This window comes from Symphodus melops (genome assembly GCF_947650265.1).
Source record: "Symphodus melops genome assembly, chromosome: 1".
NCBI classification, from domain to species: Eukaryota; Metazoa; Chordata; class Actinopteri; order Labriformes; family Labridae; genus Symphodus; species Symphodus melops.
In genome coordinates, this window is record NC_136691.1 from 4,342,413 (window position 1) to 4,361,862 (window position 19,450).

The 19,450-nt window shown below is 42.0% G+C and overlaps 1 protein-coding gene across 1 annotated transcript in view; it reads right to left on the reverse strand.

Annotated features, from left to right (window-relative positions):
* The window catches only part of dnmt3aa (DNA (cytosine-5-)-methyltransferase 3 alpha a), a 57,673-nt gene that overhangs the window by 10,042 nt on the left and 28,181 nt on the right, over positions 1-19,450 (reverse strand). The window contains 9 exon segments of the mRNA XM_079362910.1: positions 167-350; positions 1,342-1,454; positions 2,414-2,493; positions 3,197-3,241; positions 3,627-3,770; positions 5,247-5,394; positions 5,910-6,017; positions 6,558-6,716; positions 7,900-8,103. Coding sequence (XP_079219036.1) covers positions 167-350; positions 1,342-1,454; positions 2,414-2,493; positions 3,197-3,241; positions 3,627-3,770; positions 5,247-5,394; positions 5,910-6,017; positions 6,558-6,716; positions 7,900-8,103 — 1,185 coding nt within the window.

The window sequence follows — 19,450 nt, forward strand, 5'->3', positions numbered from 1 at the left end:
AGGACAACTAACCACTTAAGTCCAACTGGCACCCGAGCTGGTCTTCAGTGTTTTTTGCAGGATTTAAATTTAAAGTGTGAAACTTTGTGGAAGGGAAACACAATCGGACACACAGTTGTTCCCCATGAAGAGATGAACGTAAAACAAAGACGACCGTGTAACATACAAATTCCTGTTCGTGGTTGTTTGCGAAGAAGTGCTGTAGCCTGCAGGGCCAGTCGTCGCGTCGCCGCAGCAACCCGTAGCTGCCCCGGGAGCCGCACATGTAACAGTTCCAAGGGTCTTCTTCGATGGCTGCCGCCGCCGAGCCGGTTCCGACCAGCAGATCTACACACTCCACGCAGAAACACCTGCACACACACAGTCACACATCAAACAGGCTGAACGCAATGAAACGCATTCATGTGGCAGACTTCTCTTTACCTGCTTCTACAAACCAGCAGAACGTTGTAATATGGCAAAGAGAGAGAGCTCACTCACCTGCTCTTTACTGAAGTGTAACATCTGTTATAAATGAATGCTTTACAAAAATGATTGACTGACTGAATGGACTTTCAGAGTGTTGAGATGTAGCGTGAGTTATCACACGATGACTTCCCTTTAGTATTCATATATTTCATATTTCTATGCTAACGTATGCTAACCCTCAGCCTCCTCGTCCCTCCTGCCCGCATGTCCACCATGGGGTCCAGATCCTTCAGCCGCTCTGCCCCCCCACCTCTGGAACTCCCTCCCACGTGACATCCGTAACACTGACTCTCTAACAATCCTCAAGTCAAGTCTCAAAACCCACCTGTTCAAACAAGCCTGCTCCCTCTGATTTCCATCCATTTCACTCCTGTTTTATATTCTTCTGTAAATCTCTCAATTATCTCCTTTTGACTTTTTACATTTATGTTTTATTGTTTTTTTAAAACCCTGCATGTAAGGTGTCCTTGGGTTTTTTGAAAGGCGCCCTCAGATAAAATGTATTATTATTATTATTATTATTATTATTATTGTTATGTGCAGGATGTGTCTGTAACTCAGCGAGGGTGGGAGAGGATAAACTAAATCCTCCTTCCACGCCTGCATGTCGTTGGAAGTTGAACTGCTTCACGTTTGTTACGATTAAATCAGGGGTTTGAAGCCAAGCTAAACTTTTAATCTGCATAAGTAAACCTGCTGGACACTAGTTGGCTTACTGAACTACCAATAAAAAGGAGTCATCTATCCATCAGACATTTATGGTTAAATTGTTTATTCTGATGTGAAATCTAAAACCTGGTCCTGGCCACAAAGCGAGCGCACGCCGCGCTTGCCAATCCCAAAGCAAACAGTAGAAACTGTGAGCGTACTGACCTACAGCAGTTGTTGTTGCCACACATGAGCACTTCCCTGCCTCCACAGCAGATGGTGCAGTAGGACTGGTATCCGTCGTCGTCGTACTGGTACGCACACTCGAGGAAGGAGTTCTGCCGCAGACACAGAGCAGAGTCAGGAGAGTTTCTTTGTTTGTCACCGTGTCGACGTCTCCTGTTTCTTTCAGATTTGATCAATGATCAATGATTGAGACTTCCAACAATCATATGATGAAGTCTTCACGATGTGTTAACTGCCTTTTTAAAAACAGATCAAACAGCAGAACTTCTACACATGTTCTTTCGAGCTTATCATCCTGAACAATATAAATGTTTGAATCAAGACGTTAGTGTAAAGAAGTAAACAAGCTGAAGATGTCACCTTCAGGTTTTGGGACACTGAACATTTTCTCTAGCTTTTCTTTTTCGGGGGCAGAGAAGGAAAATCTGAGTATTAAGCTCATGAAAAGTTCAGAGTCTGAATACAGAAGTGTCTGATAATCGAGGACATTATTAATATGATGTTTTTCCTTATTTGCCTATCACTGTGCGATATCACTTGTATAACACGTTTGTTGGTGCTTTTCTTGCATAGTTAAAGACAGAATGCGTGACTTTTTGATCCAGTAGATGTCGCCCTTGAGCACCAGGATTTAACCAAAACAAAATGCTGTTTGGCGACACCTCCACCTCCGCTCTCCTCCAGCAGCACACACCTCCAACCCCCCTACACCGGTGATAATGAAGCATTATCAAACGTTATCATGGGACCGTGCGACGGCGATGTATCGACATGGAAGAGTCTAAATGTGAACAGTCGTGGGACAAAGTTGTGTTGAAAAGATTAAACAAATATTTACTTTGAAAAATTTCATAATTATGTAAAATAAACCTCCATAATTAGAGTATCATCTTTCAACAACCCCATAATAATCCCACCAAGTTATTGCACAGTCCATAGAGCCACTCGGACCACACACACACACACACACACACACACACACACACACACACACACACACACACACACACACACACACACACACACACACACACGAAGGAAGATGTCTTACTTTGCAGCCCTGGCACATGGCTCCGTCGAAGAGAGGATGCTCCAGAGAGACGTTGAGGCTTCCACAGGAGATGCAGATATCTAAACAAACACAGACGCAGTATAATATCACGCTCTGTGTGTCGCCTCATTTATAGGCACAGGTGAGACTTTTCCTGCCTGTTAGGCCCAAACAACAATAATCTCCTGTATGATCAATAACCATGATTTGGCGAGGCGCTCACACCGGTCCAGCAGTGAAGGATTATTGGACGTGCTGCTGAATTGAAGAGTCGGCTAAATGACACAGCATGTTAACAAGAAGTGGAATTAGATTTCAGAGATGTTTGGCTCTGAGCTGGAGAAGCACAATACACCATGATGGGAAGGCATATTTTTACGAGATAATTGTGTTTTATTTTTGTAAGCTAACAAGTCAATATAACAACATTTGTACACAAATCAGCTAGCTAGCCTCGGTGTTGAATGTGATTGCCGTCCTTTGTCGTGTGTTGAGTGTGTGTGATTCTGAACGAGCCAGCTGTGTGACTGAGCAGAACTTACTGCGTTTCTGTTCAGATAAAAAAAAAAGGGCAACGTAAACAGACAAACAAGCCTCCCGCTCATCTCTAAACACAACGCAGAGTGGAGGAGTTTCCTGAAGCAGCCAGCTGCCTTGAAGAACATTTTTAAAACTCCATTTAAAGAGACACTTTATGAACTCCTGGCTGGTCGCTGGGCAGGTGGTTAAAATGATGTTATAACATTTATAAAGGCCGAAGACAAAGATGTATTCAGACTTTACCTTCTATGTTCCTGGTCTTCTTTTTGATTTCCTGTATGAGTCTCTCTGAAATAGAACAAAGACAAACACACATTTTAAACTTGAACACAACGCAGAAAATATAAACTCTATATGCAGTACATCTTGCAAAAGTTCTGAACTTTTAAATATTTAAAAACATTTAATTTTGGGGGGGGGTTTAATCGACTTTTTGTCCTCACACTGATTATTTCTCACCCAACATTCAGAGGGTTTCGCTGACACATCAAAGCATAAATATCAACGGTCAGTGAAGTTTAACAAATTGACCTGATTAATGCAATCGAAGAAAAATATCCCCGTAGTCCAGCAGCGTAACCTCATTTAATACTGGTCTCAAACAACAGTCAGTTTTTGAAGAAATCCAAACGGGGAAGTTGAAGGTTTATTTTCATGAGCGGCTCCAGCTCACCTCGGGTCCCTTCGTCGATCACCTCTCTGATCTTTGCTTTCTCAGCTGAGTTCTTGCGTGGTTTCTTGGCAGGTGGAGGCGTGTACGCCGCCTCAGGTTCTGCCCACATCTCTGGACACATCTCCTTGTAGGTATTTTGTTCTCCTACAAGGGGAAGAAGACAGCGTTTGTTGTATAACGTCACATGGCTGTGGAGTCGCTCATTGAAGCTTCTCGGGACTTTTGTTCCTAAAACACTAAAAAGTAAAAAGTAAGAACCAGTGAATCAATGTTTACAAGCTCTTCATTTTCTGTATGAACTTGTTAGTTTGTGAGGATTCAGCGTTGGCAGCCTGACGTGATGTGATTTGGAGACTGATATTTGACTCATTTTGGAAGTTAAACTTGGAAGTGATACCAGAAAAAAGCAGCCAGTGTGAGGAAATGTGAAAGAACGAGACCTTGTTGTGGTGAAAGCTTTAAAGAATGATGTGTTATTTTTTAACGGTACTCACAAATATATCTGAGTTAAAGAAAATGTAACATGCTTATTTCCTGACTAATGCACGTAACCGTCCGTTCAGCTGTTTTTTCTTTGCTCCATGTGCTGCAGATAGTGCTGAGAGCGAGATCAACAAGGGAGTAAGAGCGGCCTCTGCTGGACAAACTATATAATGACACATTGTTTAATATTCTGTAAAGAGAGGATCACACTGGTTCGTATCAGAATATAAACATGGCAATTGCAGGTTTATATGAGATTGGCCCATTTCACTCAGATGATGCCAATAAATATAAGGGACAAAGCAAAATAAAAGACAAAAAAGAACAACAAAATGAAAACACAACACTCAGGGATTCGCGCCGGTTAACTAGCTTCTGTACTTGAAGTGAAGTGGCACCAGAGAGGCTCAAATGAGGACGACACTCATAGAACCCTCGAGGAGAGATTATCGGAGGATGTGTGCCGTTATCTCCGTGTGGAAACACTCGTCTCATCCTCTCTGTTTCGACCCACCTGCCTCACACACCTCACACACATTTGTATCCAGACGCTCTGTTTGCTGATTATTAAAGATACACCAGTTTAGGATCCACTGTGTGTTATTACATGACTGTTATATTCCTTTTTTCTGTTTTTAACTCTGTGAGGCTTCACAGCTAAAATCTCCAGGTGATCTTCAGGAAAACAACTTTGTGTTGAGTTTATTTTTTTTGCCTAAGATGTCTTACAATTAGTCATTTTTTGCAACATTTTTTGGTTTCGGTGTTTTTTTTTATACATTTTAGATTAATGTGGGGCTTTTTGCCTTTATTCAGGACAGTGGATAAGGTAGGACATCAGGAGAAAAAAAAGAAAAAAAGAGAATAGAGGAACAACACGTGGGAAACGATCCACAGGTCGGAGGGAACATTGGCCAGCCTCTTGGAGGACTATAGCCTCCGTACATTGGGGCCAAACCTACCCGTTAGGCCATCTGGGCCCACAGATACACATGTTTAAGGCTATACTTCTTCTGTAAATACACAATACTGGACTTTAACTCAGCTGCAAGCTGAGACAGACTTATTCTGCGGCATAAAGGTCTTACAGTATCCACTGACTCTCCAGGAAACATGACGTGATGAACGAGTGTTTACCCTCTGGAGGGTCGAGTGATTGTGGACCACTGGGTAAGAAGCCGGTCATGGCCCACTCGATCATCTGTCTGGTTTGAACCTCCACGCCGTCTGCTTCATCGCTCGCGTCGCAGGAAGGAACTGGCCTCCCCGCCCGAACACTGGCCACCTAGACACAGAATAAACACACACACACACACACACACACACACACACACACACACACACACACACACAAAGTCCAGTTAGAAAGCGATGAAAAAAGTCGCCACTCACTCACTTCACAAACAGTCACTGAAGAAGGATGAATACGGTAATTAAGGCTTCAGTTCAAATCCCTCGCTGCTTGTTTATTCTCTGAGGGAAGTTTGACTGAATTATAACTAGTAAATGTGTTCTGTGTTACTAACCAGAGAAATGAAGCATTGCTGGATTAAAAGATGACCTACATACATATTGAGAATTGTGGGCAGAGCTTAATGTGAACGCCGCCTCCACAAATGCAAAATACCTGCAAAACAAAATCTCTCGATCTCGTTACATAAGGAGGCAATGAGTAAAACACGGACTTGTGGACCTGTACATGTAAATAGTGGTGTGTTGGATGAGATGTAGCAGGAGTCAAAAGTGGTCGAGCGTGACAGAACACCACACAGAGTGACGGTGAAGCGGGAGCTTTGTTACCTGCAGAGCCTCGAAGATGGCTTTCCGGTACATGGACTGTTTGTTGTAGGTGGGCTGGTGGAAGGCAGATGAGAAAGAGCTCAGAGGCATCAGCTTCTCCACACAAACCTGCGAAACAAAACAACAGACGGATCAAAACAGCGTCATCAAACCACTGGAGGAAACACGGGTAAACGTTAGATCCTGGTTGAGGCCTTCAAGTTCCTCGGAAAAGGGAGTTTTTTTTTCTCAACCACAGTAAGTTTGGATATTTTTGGTGAAATTTTTTTTTTTTTAAATTAAAATCAGTTGGATTTTGTGCTTTTTGTGTCTCCATCATTTCTCTCAGGAAGTCCTAAATTTAGACTAAATAAACAGACTTGTGATGGAGAAACATTTTATTTGAAAGCTTAGGAGCTCCTGCTGAATAATTATATGTTAACGACTTGGGCTAATAAAGACATTAAGCGACAACATTAAAGCCGAATGACTTTCTTTAAATTGCCGCCGTAACAACAGCAGCTGTCTCTGTTTCTCACCGCCTCCTTGGGGAAGGACTTTGTCTAATTTTAGAGCATCTGATGAGACTCTGCTGGAGATGGAACGACACCACAAACAAGCAGATTTGGATACGTTTGTGAAAAGAGGTGTCTCAGTGCAGCGACTCACCACGGAGAACTTGCCGTCTCCAAACCACATCACCCAGCGAGTCCCCTCTGCAGCTCGACTCCGGCCGCTCATCCACCAGGAGACGATCCTGCCGGGCCACCAGGAGAAGCCGCGCAGCTTTCCAAACACCAGCATGCCGATGCCAAAACCCCTGCCGTCCTGCCAACACGCACAAAACAACTCTTTGTGATACTCGTATAACCGTTTTGTACACAGCGCCTGACATGCACCACAACACAAATTCCTTTCGTGTTGAAAGCGTTCTTGTCAATAACCCTTCAGACTTTTATTACACGTTATAGATATCACAAAGATAAGACATCTGCTTTGTAGTTTTAAAGTTTCCAAAACAACGACAAAGTTCATGTCTGTAAAGTTCGATGTAGTCGAGGACATTCTCATCCAGATCTATAAATACAGCTTCTTAAAATGACCATATAAAGTCACTGTATGTTTAATAGGAAAACTATGGAGCAGCACTTGTCTAAATGTAAGGAGGGGTTGTATGAGGTACTTGTCAATAGTAAGTGTATTTGGAGCAGGAGATGCCAGTCAGCTCGACTCCTTTATTGAAAAGCTGGTCAAAGTGCTGCAGAGACGTTTGACCCTGTTATTGATCTAGTTTTAAATAAAAACCAATGTTGAATAGAAAACTTAGTAAAACATTCTCTTTCTTGTTTTTAAAGTTTGATTTTTGGTGATTTTTGCTTCTATTAAAAAGTTCAGCCGCAGAGAGACAAGAAGCGCTGAGAGTAGAGAGTGACAGATGACGTAAAGAAAAAGAGCAGAGGGCCGACTTTAATCCACACGAGAGGGAAAATCAACAGCTGAATCTATGAAATACCTTTTGGGTTTTATTTTTTAACCCTTTATGTGCCTGAAACGTCCTCACAGTTACCTGGTACACATCTATTAGTTATGTTTATTCAGCACCAAAGACGTCAGGCTCGGACTTTGTGCTTTTAACAAAACTCTGACTGAGAAACTGTTGAACTCATCTTATTAGACGTTTGTGTTCAGATCCTCTGCAGCTCGATTATTTGGCTCGGGGTCTCAAAGTTTCTTAATCTTTCAGCTTGATGCTATGATGAGGCTCAAAAATACATTTTAAAATCTAATCTGCACAACACAATACTGCACTTATAATAACTGTGTGCACAAGAATAAAACATTTATACCTGTATCACATATTTAGCGTACAGCTTTACCGATCTTCCTTCAAAATAAATCTAGAAATGATGCACATGTTCAAGATGACTCTCTAAGACCCACTGCTTTATTTGTCCTTTAAGAGAAAACACTATTGGGTCAGTCATTCTTAAACCATCAAGAATAATTTTACCTGGTACTCTACCTCGCTGGGTGTGGCCTGTTCTCCCCTGGCAACCGGTTCAGGTGTCACGGCAACTGTGGGAGAGGCGGGGTCTGTGTGTTGCTGTGAAGGAGGAGGGGCGGGGCTGGCTGGCTTGTCCTCTTTTTGGAAGTCGCCCTCCGATAGGTCGTCCATCATGCTCATCTCGGCCTCTCGGTACGCCCGTCGCTCCGCCTGTGAAGGAAGAGTCCAGAACTAAACAACAAGCAACCTCAGATCTGAGAGCCGTTCTCTAAACAACACTCCACCAGGTTTCCTCCTCGCCGTACGTCTGACTCTACCGGCGAAGTTAAACAAAGCACAAAACAATGAAAGGCCACAGCAGCAGGACTACGCTGGGACCAGCACTTTACTTTAATGAACTGTAAACACAATTTAAACCGTGTCTCGCCTTCATTTGTGATTATTTAGTCTGCACTTTGGAAATCATTTCTTAAATAAACTCGTCGGTATTTTAACCTCCTCGTTGCATAATCGCCGTTTCAAACACACACAATGTCCTTGGACTGTTGACGCTGCACTTTGTTAGATTTTCCAACAACAAGTCAACACAATTCAACATGTTCAGGTCCACTTTGAGTCTAACTTTCCTTTTGGAGTCTTACGATGAGAGGTGACTTATTGTACGTCAGGAACTTTCTCAAATATAGAAACTGTGAACCCGCTCTTGAATAAACCTACAGGGTTTAGTGATTTGCTTATTCATGTGGCATGAGTAATATCTTTCTACGGTCTCCTTCATGCAGACCTAATGAGGGAGAAAAAGGACGGATCAAATCCTACCACAGAATAAACTGTTGTTCCAACTCGAGAAGACAAGGAGCGTAGTTATGTGGTCACAAATTACAAGAAGTCGCACATGAGAACATAGATCATCGATTTAGAAGTTATAGAATGACAGTAACAGTACGCAGCAGCAAAAAACAATTCAAAGTTCAAATTTTGACACGAGACGTCGCACTTCAATCTTTGCACATGCCGAGGAATATAACGACGGAGCGGACATGTTTCCCTCTCTCTCTCTGATCACCTGCAGTGCACACTTAAACGAGCAGCTAACAGCGATAGTCCACTACTTATGCAGTCATAAATATAGAAGTAGAAACTATAGAATGTGTATGATAATATGGATCCCTGACTATGTTAGTCCTTTAGTAACGTACTGCAGGAAAACATAGAGTAAAAGGATTATCCAAAACCAAAGTTTGACCATTACATTTCATGTTTGTTCAGTGGTGCTATAACCCGTCATCACTTCATGTTATTGTTATCGTGTCATCCTCATCAGCTGCGCATCTATCGTAACCTTTTTGTTCTAGTCCTGTTGGTCGACGGGCAAACACCGTCCTTCGAAGAGGTCCTATGTAATTGACATTTTCTGCAGCTCTTTCCAGCTGATGTGGTGGCTGCACTAGATCAAGGCCACGGTGCCCCGGGCTGCAGGAACAATCTTTTTATTGTTCCTCTAAACAGGAAGTGAGTGGGGAGAAAAAAAAAAAGGGTGCGGCGTAGAGAGTCGGTTCATCGGGTTCGGCTCAGAGAGGAGAGGAGAGGAGAGGAGAGAGAAGGACGGAGAGGAGACAAAGAAAGGGAGAGAGAGAGAGTAAATAGAATTATATCATAAAACTGAGGGATGTAATACAGAGAGGAGAAGTGGAGCATGTCTAGTCCAAGAATGAAAGACAGAGACAGAGACAGAAGTTTTTCCTCTTGTCGTGAGAAGTCTGTTTTTTTTTTTACTCAAGTAAAGCAGCAATATCAACCTATAAAAACACAGGATTTCATGTGAAAGTCTTAAATTAAGGGTATTACAAACTAAATATTAAGAAAGCCCCCCCCCCCCCACACACACACACACACTCACTCACTGTGTATCTTTGCTGTGGGAAACGTAAACGGAGTCTGTTCCTGCAGCATGCTGTAAACCTCTTTATATGACTCCTACCTCACAGCAGCACATACAGACGTAACACAAAGCTCGAGCTGCTGGGCTTTTTTTTTTTAGGTCATAGAGAAACATTCAGTATTAAAGTCAGTCGGTTTCATAAGCAGGTCAAACCTCCTCTCAGGATCTTTAAAGGAACAGGTTCATACCTGTGTCTTAAATCTAAAGGTTCATGAAGCAGACTGTTGGTTTAGTGAAGCGTACACACTGACACACTCATGAATTCTAAGATACATGTGTCTTATGTTTGAGTGTTAAATCTTGTAAAGAGAAGAAACCAAAAAACCCTCAGAAGAAGCCACAAATCTCACAACTCCTAAAGAGCAACTTACTGAGCTAAACACAGTTTTCTCTTTAGCTAAGCGGAAAAGTATCATCTACTTTGAGGATCTTCAGCTACAGTAGATAAACTGTAGAAGAAGAAACATGGGAAGAAGAACAACAAAAGAAGAAGAAGAATCGGAATAGAGATAGAAGAAAGAGGAGATGAACAGGGAGAAGAGAAGAGAGGAGGAAATGGAAGAAAAGGGAGGACATGAGAGAGTAAAAAAAGTAAAGGAAGAAAAAGGAATAAAAGACGAGAAGAAGAAAAGCAGGAAGGACGTGGATGATGGCAGGAATTAAAGCGGAGAAGACGGTAAAAGTGAGAGTGCAGGGTCACGACAGCTCTCTCCTCCGTTTGACCAGAGGTTGTGAGGTCACTCCTCCCCACTTTTGTTGACCTTTGACCTCATCAAATTCTAATCAGCCTGTTACACGGATCGTAAGCATCACACACACACACACACACACACACACACACACACACACACACACACACATCTGCGCACTGTAAGAGATATATATAAGACATATGTCGTCACTAGTTTCTGAGACATCTGGGACGTCTGGATTTTTACCTCTTACAACACAAACTGGTTTTCCTGTAGTTTGAATCCCAGACTGAGAATGTGACTCAATGAGCTGAAAATGTAGAATATTTTGAAATAAGGAAACACGTTTGCTGTTTTTGTTCTTCTAATTCTCTGCAAGACAAGAAAGGAACAAAATCTCCCCCAAAAAATTCAAAGAGAAACTCTTCTGGAAGCTGGAAACTTTAAGTTATTGATGATAAGCATGAGAGGAGAAAACAACAAAAAGTCAGACATCTTAAGGAATAGTAAAAGAACGTTGCTCTTTCTGTGTGTTTTGGCCTTTCGCAGCTTTCTGAAAACTCGAATCTCTGTTGAAGTTTCTACGCAGGGAGACGCCTGTAACTTGTGCTCTCCCACCATGTCGACGGGCACAGAATGGACAACTTTGTAAATGAAATGAACACTGCAGAGGAACGGCGAGAACATTTCAGCATGATGTCATTTTTTGACTTGGCGTGCTCATGACAGTGGGCTTTTGCGTTTTCATGTGGAGGATGAAGATGTTTTTGAAAACTCAAAACTATGTGGACGGGATTTTTTTTTTTTTTTTTTTTTTTTAAACGGAGGAGGGACACGTAGGTGGGTATTAAAAAAATACCCGCCCACGTGGTAACGAGGCCTCAGTGCGTCGATGAATCACTGAAGGGAATGTTTATCAAAGATAAAGGAGGAGGAGCGCCATGACAGCATGCACAGACGGCGCCTGGAAAACTTGGCAAATAATTACATCTAAAAATGTTAAAAAATGAAGAATATAATTTCTCTTCCTCGGACTTTGTGATGGGCTGAAGAAGAGAGTTAGAAGCTCTTCTTTAACAACTAGAAACCAAGATTTTCTTCTCAGATGACGTGTCAGCAGCAAACACGCTACTCAGACAAGCAAAGATTTACTGTTCAGATATGAATCCTACTCTTCGTCTTCGGATGAGTGTTTTTGTTATTTTAAATACTCTGGTTCAGTTTTATGTGGAAACAAAAAATCAAGTCTTTGCTCTGATAATTCAGATCTGGACATTATTTACTCCTAACTTCTTCTGTAGTCTTTTGTGTCTTTAATGACTTGAAATTACTTAATTACACGTATAATGACTGGTGTTGTAGTTGATTGTTGATCTTTCCACGGCTAAAACTGAACCTTTAAGCAAATTACTATCAACCAAAATCCTGCCTACTGGATGACACGGTTTGTTGCCTGGCAACATCGGCAGATTGAATACCACATCAGGAAGCTTTTCTATGATGCCGATGACTCACGGGTGACATATCCAACTACAATCCCCTGCTTTAGTTTTCCGTGGTAGAAACACTCGGATGTGAAAACGCTGAAAGGTCAAGAGTCGTCACACGGCAGCTTTCCTTATCAGATATCTGGAGCAGACTAAATGTGAGGAAAGCAAAGCGGATCTCGTCCAGCTCTTGGAGGAATTTGTTCTTCTCCCCTCCGGTTGGAGGTAAAGGCTTTCTTTAGTTTTAAATACAAGGCTTTATCGGCTGAAGCTGAGCTGGTGTCGTAATCCATCTCAGGTAATTAACAACATAAAGAGAATTCAAACTTGAAACACACCAGATTATACTATCGACTAAAAGACATTGAATTGATTCACCAATTGGGCCACTCAGTTTGTGTTGTTTACTGTGTGTTTCATTGTTCAGACCATGGATTTGTTTTATGCCATGTCATGACATCTTGTCAATGAAGATAAAGAGACTCCAGGAAGAGTAACTGCTGTTTAACACAGAGGTTAAAGGAGATCTGAAAAAAGGTTTCATTCAGGTTTCCACTCTGAATCGCCTCAAAAAATGTTTGAGCAGGAAGATCAACACACCGACACAAACTGTTCAAATATTGTGTTGAAACAGCTGAACGTGAGCTGGAGCTGGACATTTGTCTCAGATAGGAAACAGCATGTAGACGATTCAAACTTCCCGCTTTTTAAACGACAGCTGCAAACGGTATCTTCGGCTTTTGCGTCGGCCCAGAACGAGGAAGAGAGGAGGACGAGCGCCGGATCGAGCAAGAGAACGGGAGAGAGAGAAATGAAGGAAAAGGAGAAAAGAGAAAGAAAACAAGGGGACTCTCTTTGGGGTGACAACGACAAAAACTCAAGTGTAGCGTTGGACTCAGATGAGTGACAGACGTGATGAGAAACCGCAGTGACGGAGCAAAGAGCACACACAGACAGACACACAGCTGCTGTCCATTCAGACTGTCACAACAGGTAAGGTAGGATGTGCCAGGGAGGGGGGGTGCAATCCACACATGACTACTCTGTCTTATCCAATACCTGAATAATCAACCAACCTTGACCAACCGCGTCACTCGCCCGTAAAGCCAATCAAAGGCTGTGGTCACTCAGCTGAACGGCTTGAAGATGTGAACAGCTTCACTGATGTTTCGTGCTGCACTTAACGACAAGGCAGAAGATCTCATAGTATGAGACACACAGAGCGATATTCAAACGAGACGCCATGTTTGTGTCCCCGTGGGGGGTAACGAAAGGAAGAGCGGGGTCACGACACTGAAAGAAGAAGTTGTAATTCTGTGAGTTACGACTTTGAACTCCGCAGAACCTCGTGGCCCGGTCACAGTTTTCACTCTTGTTCCCGCCTCCCCCCCCCCCTTGACTTCTGACCTTTCACCCCGCGACCTCGCCAATGAGCTGTTTCTTAAAGCCCCGCCCCGTTTATAAGCATGACCGACCCTGACCTGGAGATGAACCCAACGTTGCTCAACAAGCACACACACACACACACACACACACACACACACACACATTAGGACCCTCTCTCCCATTGTCACGATAGGTAACACACAGTGAGCGGCTCGATCTGAGTCGTGGGACACGTTAAAGACACAATCAGTGCTTTTCTATGAAGCTCTCTGGATGTCCTGATAATGAAACCAACCAAACAGCATCTGTTTGAATGTTTCAGGGATCTTTGACCTTTTTTTAGTGTGATCATTGGAGGGGGATTTTTTTTTTTTTTTTTAACTCTTGCCCTGTTGAAAAGCCATGTGAGATAACAAAGGATGCTCTGAGCTGTAAATCCAATCAAGATGCACAGAAAAAAATCAACAACTTCTGATTCATCAATAAAATGACGGAGTCTGACACTGCATATTAACACTGCACTGTGTTGTTTGGAGATTTGTTTTTGTTTTCAAAATTATTTTCACTTTTTCACTATTCCTGCTGCTGAGTAGACATGTGGACAGTGTTTTTAAAAAAAATCCATTACTTGAATAAACAAGTAAACAAATGGAGAGAAATTCCCCCTGGCCCTTAAATGAATTAATGCCTATCTGTTTGTTTTTGGACACCAACTTTAAACCTCTTGTTAGTTAAGAAGCTTAAACTTAGTTATTTACAGTTTCACGATGAGCACTTGATCTTTAACAGGCTGCTGCTGTTACTGAATTTAATGTATTAATACATAAAAAAAAAAAAAACTTTTTCACGTTTTTTTCTTTTCTACAGTTTTCTTCATTTTCACCCAAACTAGATCTAAAATGTTGTAAGGTCTCAGTTGGCATGACGACCAAACAATTTCTACGTTTTCAGATTTTTTTTTGTATTTCTTTCTTTTACTTTTCGTGCTGCCTCACTTCAGGTCATGACCCCTAAACCACACGGTTACATGTTGACTCAGCAATTTATTCTAATGACAGCTGCTAAGATCCTCAGTCCAGGATCATAGTTGTTTATTTATTGCTTTTTTTTACATGTACTTTGTCTTTTTTCTGTCCTGTGATGCCTTGCTGCTTAAACCGATTGTTCCTCGGGGGAAAAGTTGAGTTGAGTTAAGTTGTAAGATAAACTAAGGGGGTTCATATGATGATTCACAGAGTTTATCTTCGTCACAAAACTTCTCCCTTCCCCCAGAAAACAAACTAGCAGATAAACAGAAAGTAAACAAAATGACGTCTTGGATGTTCAAGCATTTATCCAAAGATTAAACGCTGTTTGACTTGGACGAAGGAAAGCTGGAAATCACCCTTAAAATTAGATTTCAAAGATTCCTCTTCTTTGTGACAGGAACAGTTTGAACCACTTGAAACAAAATCTGCTTCACTTGATTTTAAACTTTGAAAGTGTTCTCACACTGGACAGTTGTTTTGATACTACAGCAACAAAAACACAGAAATATCTGGTAATTTCATCTTTTTAACGTCCAAAGAAATTTAAGCAAACACAATCACTGTCTGAATTGCTCAAAATCTTTTTCGTTTCTGTGCCAAAACTTTGCTAATGATTTTGTGCAATTTAGACACAGAGAGCACTCTCTTGTGATCGCGATGGCTTTTGACATCAAGTACGACTGAAGATGGTTCCTTTGAAAGGTTTGGTAAGTTTTAATACTATCAATCACAAAAAATATGGGATCATTTTAAAACATGTGGTCTGGAAAAGAAGCGAGGAAAAGAACTTTGACAACCTTACTGGCATACTCTGCAACACGTCGACACGAGGAGAAGACAGAAGGAAAAAAATGGGATCACTTACAGACAGGACATGGCAGCTCTTTAAGTGCAACCCTTCCTCCCTGGCTCTCTTCCTCGCTTTCATTTTCTTCATTTGTCTACCTCTCTCTCACCTCCTCCTCTCCGACTCTCTCTCTCCTCTCTGTGTCTGCCTCGGTCACACTCGCCCTCGAGTCCTCTTCACCCTCTGTGCTCATTGGCCAGCAGTGAAGTGTGTGATTTACCGGCTCCTTCACCGAACAGATGTTTAGGTGAACTCCAACAACACACACACACACACACACACACACACACACAGTGACACACAGTGACACACACTCTCACACACGCACACACACACACAGTGAGTGCCTGTGTAGAGTTCTGCCTGGTAGCCCGAGGGAGTTTAAGGGTGATGACGACAGACACGCACACAAATCCCCCAAGTGTTTACATGTGTGTCTGTGAGGTGTGTATGTGCACAGAGGTCAAAGGTTAGGTAAGCCTCCGAGTTGACAAGGCAACAGAATGTGTCAGGGTCATGACCTCTCACACACACACACACACACACACACACACACACAGAGGAGAGTACACAGTAGAGGGAAACAGAGAGTCAGATGAGACAGTTCAGAGTAATAGAAAATATTTCAGTCATTTATATAAAATAAGAGGAACTCTGTTTCGTATTTTCCCTCATTACTCTAATATGCATCCAGTTAAAATCACTCACAGCTGCAGGAATTTACAAGTTTCAAAGCTAGCAGTGGTGACACAGAAAGTTGTCGTTGCTATGTGGCTGTAAAGCTGTTGCCAGTGGCCGAGTGATGAGGGCGCGCGCCTCATGTACAGAGGCTTCTGGAAGCTGGCAGCCTGTTTTAAGACTCTATCCACTGTCCTATCTCTACAACACACACAAACAAATCCTCAAAATAAAGAGCAGGAAGAAAAAGTGCAGCCCGAGCGTGCATCTCAAGTTTTAATTCAAGTGGGAAACGTAACACTTTGACCCGATACATGATGAGGAATAATGACAGCCATCACACTGCAGCAGGTCCTGATTCATTTCAATAACTCTCACAACTGGAACTTTCTCTAAATCTCTCGTGGTCAAACATGACATCACAGAAACACAACTATGGTGAAGTAGAGGTGAGTGAGGTTGGACTTGCTGTGATTGTTTCGCTTTCGGCCGTCATTCACGGTGACTCATCACAGGGTGCGAGCTCGTCTGAACGCAGGACAAAACACACGACAGGATATTTGTGATTGGAAATCGGCGCGGCCGAAATCTTCCAAGCGGATGAGTTAACTCTTAACTGGCCTCACATCACAGGAAAACCGAGCACTTTGGACTTTGCTTACTTTGGTCAGAAGACAGAATCGTGCCCAAAAAGTTGGAGCTCATTTGCTCTCGCAGCATTTTCTCTGTTGGATATCTTTAGTTTATGGCTTTAAACTACAGCAGACCAGAATCAAACATTCCCTTGTTGTTGAGACTATCATCATGTCCTCCCAGTCTAACCTCCTGATCCAGACTGAACTGGGCCAATTCTGGTCATCGCAGGATTTTTTCATGTCGAGTTGTCGAGTGAGTTTGTGACCTTTGCTTGTAAAAAAAACTTCACTGACTTACTTATCTTTGCCATTAATGATAGTTTAGAAGTTATTTTAGTTTTTTGGTCAGTTGGTTGGACAGAATACGTAGAACAAAGTCATCGTGACATTAATAAAATGTATTTCTATTTTAAGACATTTGGAAATAAAACTATTAATATGTCGTCATCTTGTGTCGGCTCTACTCGCAAAAAATAAATAAATAAATAAAACGCAGCATTGGGGGATAGAAGGTATCAAAGATGACACGTGTGAACTGATGTGATCATTAGAGTTTATAATACATCACACAGTGTGCCAGTAGTTACAATAAATACAAAGACTTTTAGAAATGCTTCCCATCCGTGACATCATAACAAGTGTTTGGAGGTAAAAACAAGGTCATGGCTTTCTTTGTGCTCAGTGTGTTTTTAATTAAAGCTGCTGAAAATGAGGTCAAAGTCGAGTTTTTTTCTAACAGAGGAAACAAAGTTCAATCCTTGAATATAAACCAGTACACCTAACCGCACTCAGAGTTCACTTTTCTTTGGCTGTAACTTGAGTCTGAAGTGAAAAGATATTTAGTTTTTTCATCCCAAAATGGAGAACACTGCAGTTACCAGGTTTCCTTCAGACTGCAGTCAGATGTGATGCTGATGGGGGTGTGAACAGCTGGCTGCAGTTCAACTGACTGACAGAGCAAACACACACACACACACACACACACACACACAGAGAGAGAGAGGCAGAAACCTGGAACTGTTTAACCTCTGTCACCATCACTGATTTCACCTCAGTCTGTCTGCACACATACACACACACACACATACACACACACACACACACACACACACACACACACACTCTCTTTCTCCTCACGTCATCAGTATCCGTCTCCTTCGTTGTTTTACATCTCAGTCTGTCTTTTTTTCTCTGCTATCTTTATTTGACTGCTTTCATTTTTCTTTCTTGCTTGACCTCCTTTTTTTTAATCTTCCTTCCTTCCTTTCATGCTTTCTTTCTTCCTACTCAGCTTCTGCTTTTCTTCTTCCCTCTGAATACTTCTGCACCTTTTAGTGACCTGCAGAGTTTCCGTACTCCCGCAGTCCCTTATGTACTTGAGTGCAATTTTTAAGAGCTTATCCAAAGCGTTTCCCTTTTTGCTGCTTAAGACTTTCACTCCACTGAGCTACAGAGAGGAGTATTGTCCTCTTTACACTTCAACACTGACTGTACAGATGATGGTCACTTTAAAAAAGAAGAAGAAGTGACAATCTAACAATGTGATACAATGCATGGTTAAAGGTTAAAGGTTAAATCAGTGGTTTGTGATCGTTTCGCTTCTTGAAGTCGTGATGAAGACGTTGCTTGTTAGCAGCATCTTCTTGGATCTTTTTTTCTATCTGTCAGTCACACTTGCACAAAACTCCTGAAAATACACCTTTTCAGATGAGTTGCATGTGTGAACGCAAACAGCACCATTTTTCACTCTGACGTTATGCAGATTTCTGTCCTGCCGTCCGCTGAGCAAATTTTCCACATGAAGTCGGGTTGGGACGATGTGAGAACTCAGGAGGAAAAATATTCAGGAGAATCCAAAACAAGCGATGGAAAGAAGGGTGGTGATGTTTATAACCTGTGACTGGAGTGATGACATGCAGGTAAGGAAACTGTTTCAGTATGTTCTTCTCTATTTTGTTGATAGCCCCGCCCCCCCCCCACTGAAATGGATATCCTGAAACTGTAAGGCACCACTTGTGAAGATTTGGATTTTTTTTCCTTTCTTTCAAACTGATGAGGTTTTAAAAACTAAAACGAATCTGTAATTTAATGAACTTTTTCTTTTACTTGCTCAACCACATTTTGCTCCAAACTATTTTGCCCTTTCATTTCTAAATACAAAGCCTGCCTTCCTGCACATACCAGCTGTTTAACTATTGTATGAAAATCTGGCAGGAAGATCGGAATAAAGAGGGGAAGAAAGAATCGGATATGGATGTGTTTTACACTGTTTGTACGTTATGCAGTTTATCATCCATTTTCTTGTGACTCTTCTTGTACATATGTACGTTTCTTTTCACTGCATTGCAGGAAGTCACACATCCAACAAAAAAAAAGAGAAGAAGAAGAAGCATACTCTCTAAATACATTTAGGGCACCCTGCTTCGGAAAAGTCAAAGCTGCTTCGTCTTTAGTCCGTGTCGACACTTAATTGAGGGTTGTGTCCATCAAACACAGACTGACGCTTCGCTAATTCAAAGCTGCAGGAAGACGTTGGTGAGGTTGCCTCTCTTTTACACACTCTGGTTATACTTCACACACTCTCACATCTCTGTGTGTTTGAGCCAGCGCTGTCTGTCAATCAAACTGAATGACTTTCTCTCTCTTCCTCTCATGACCACACACATCCTGTCTCACAGTCATTGTGTCTTTCTTTCTTTTAACCCACCCCGCATACTCTCTCTTTTGCATCTGCAGACATTTACTCACACACACACACACACACACACACACACACACACACACACATTTGTTCTGCCTGCATTACAACACAGCATGTTCCCTACACCAATATTTCATTGGTGAATTCTCGTGTCACATTTC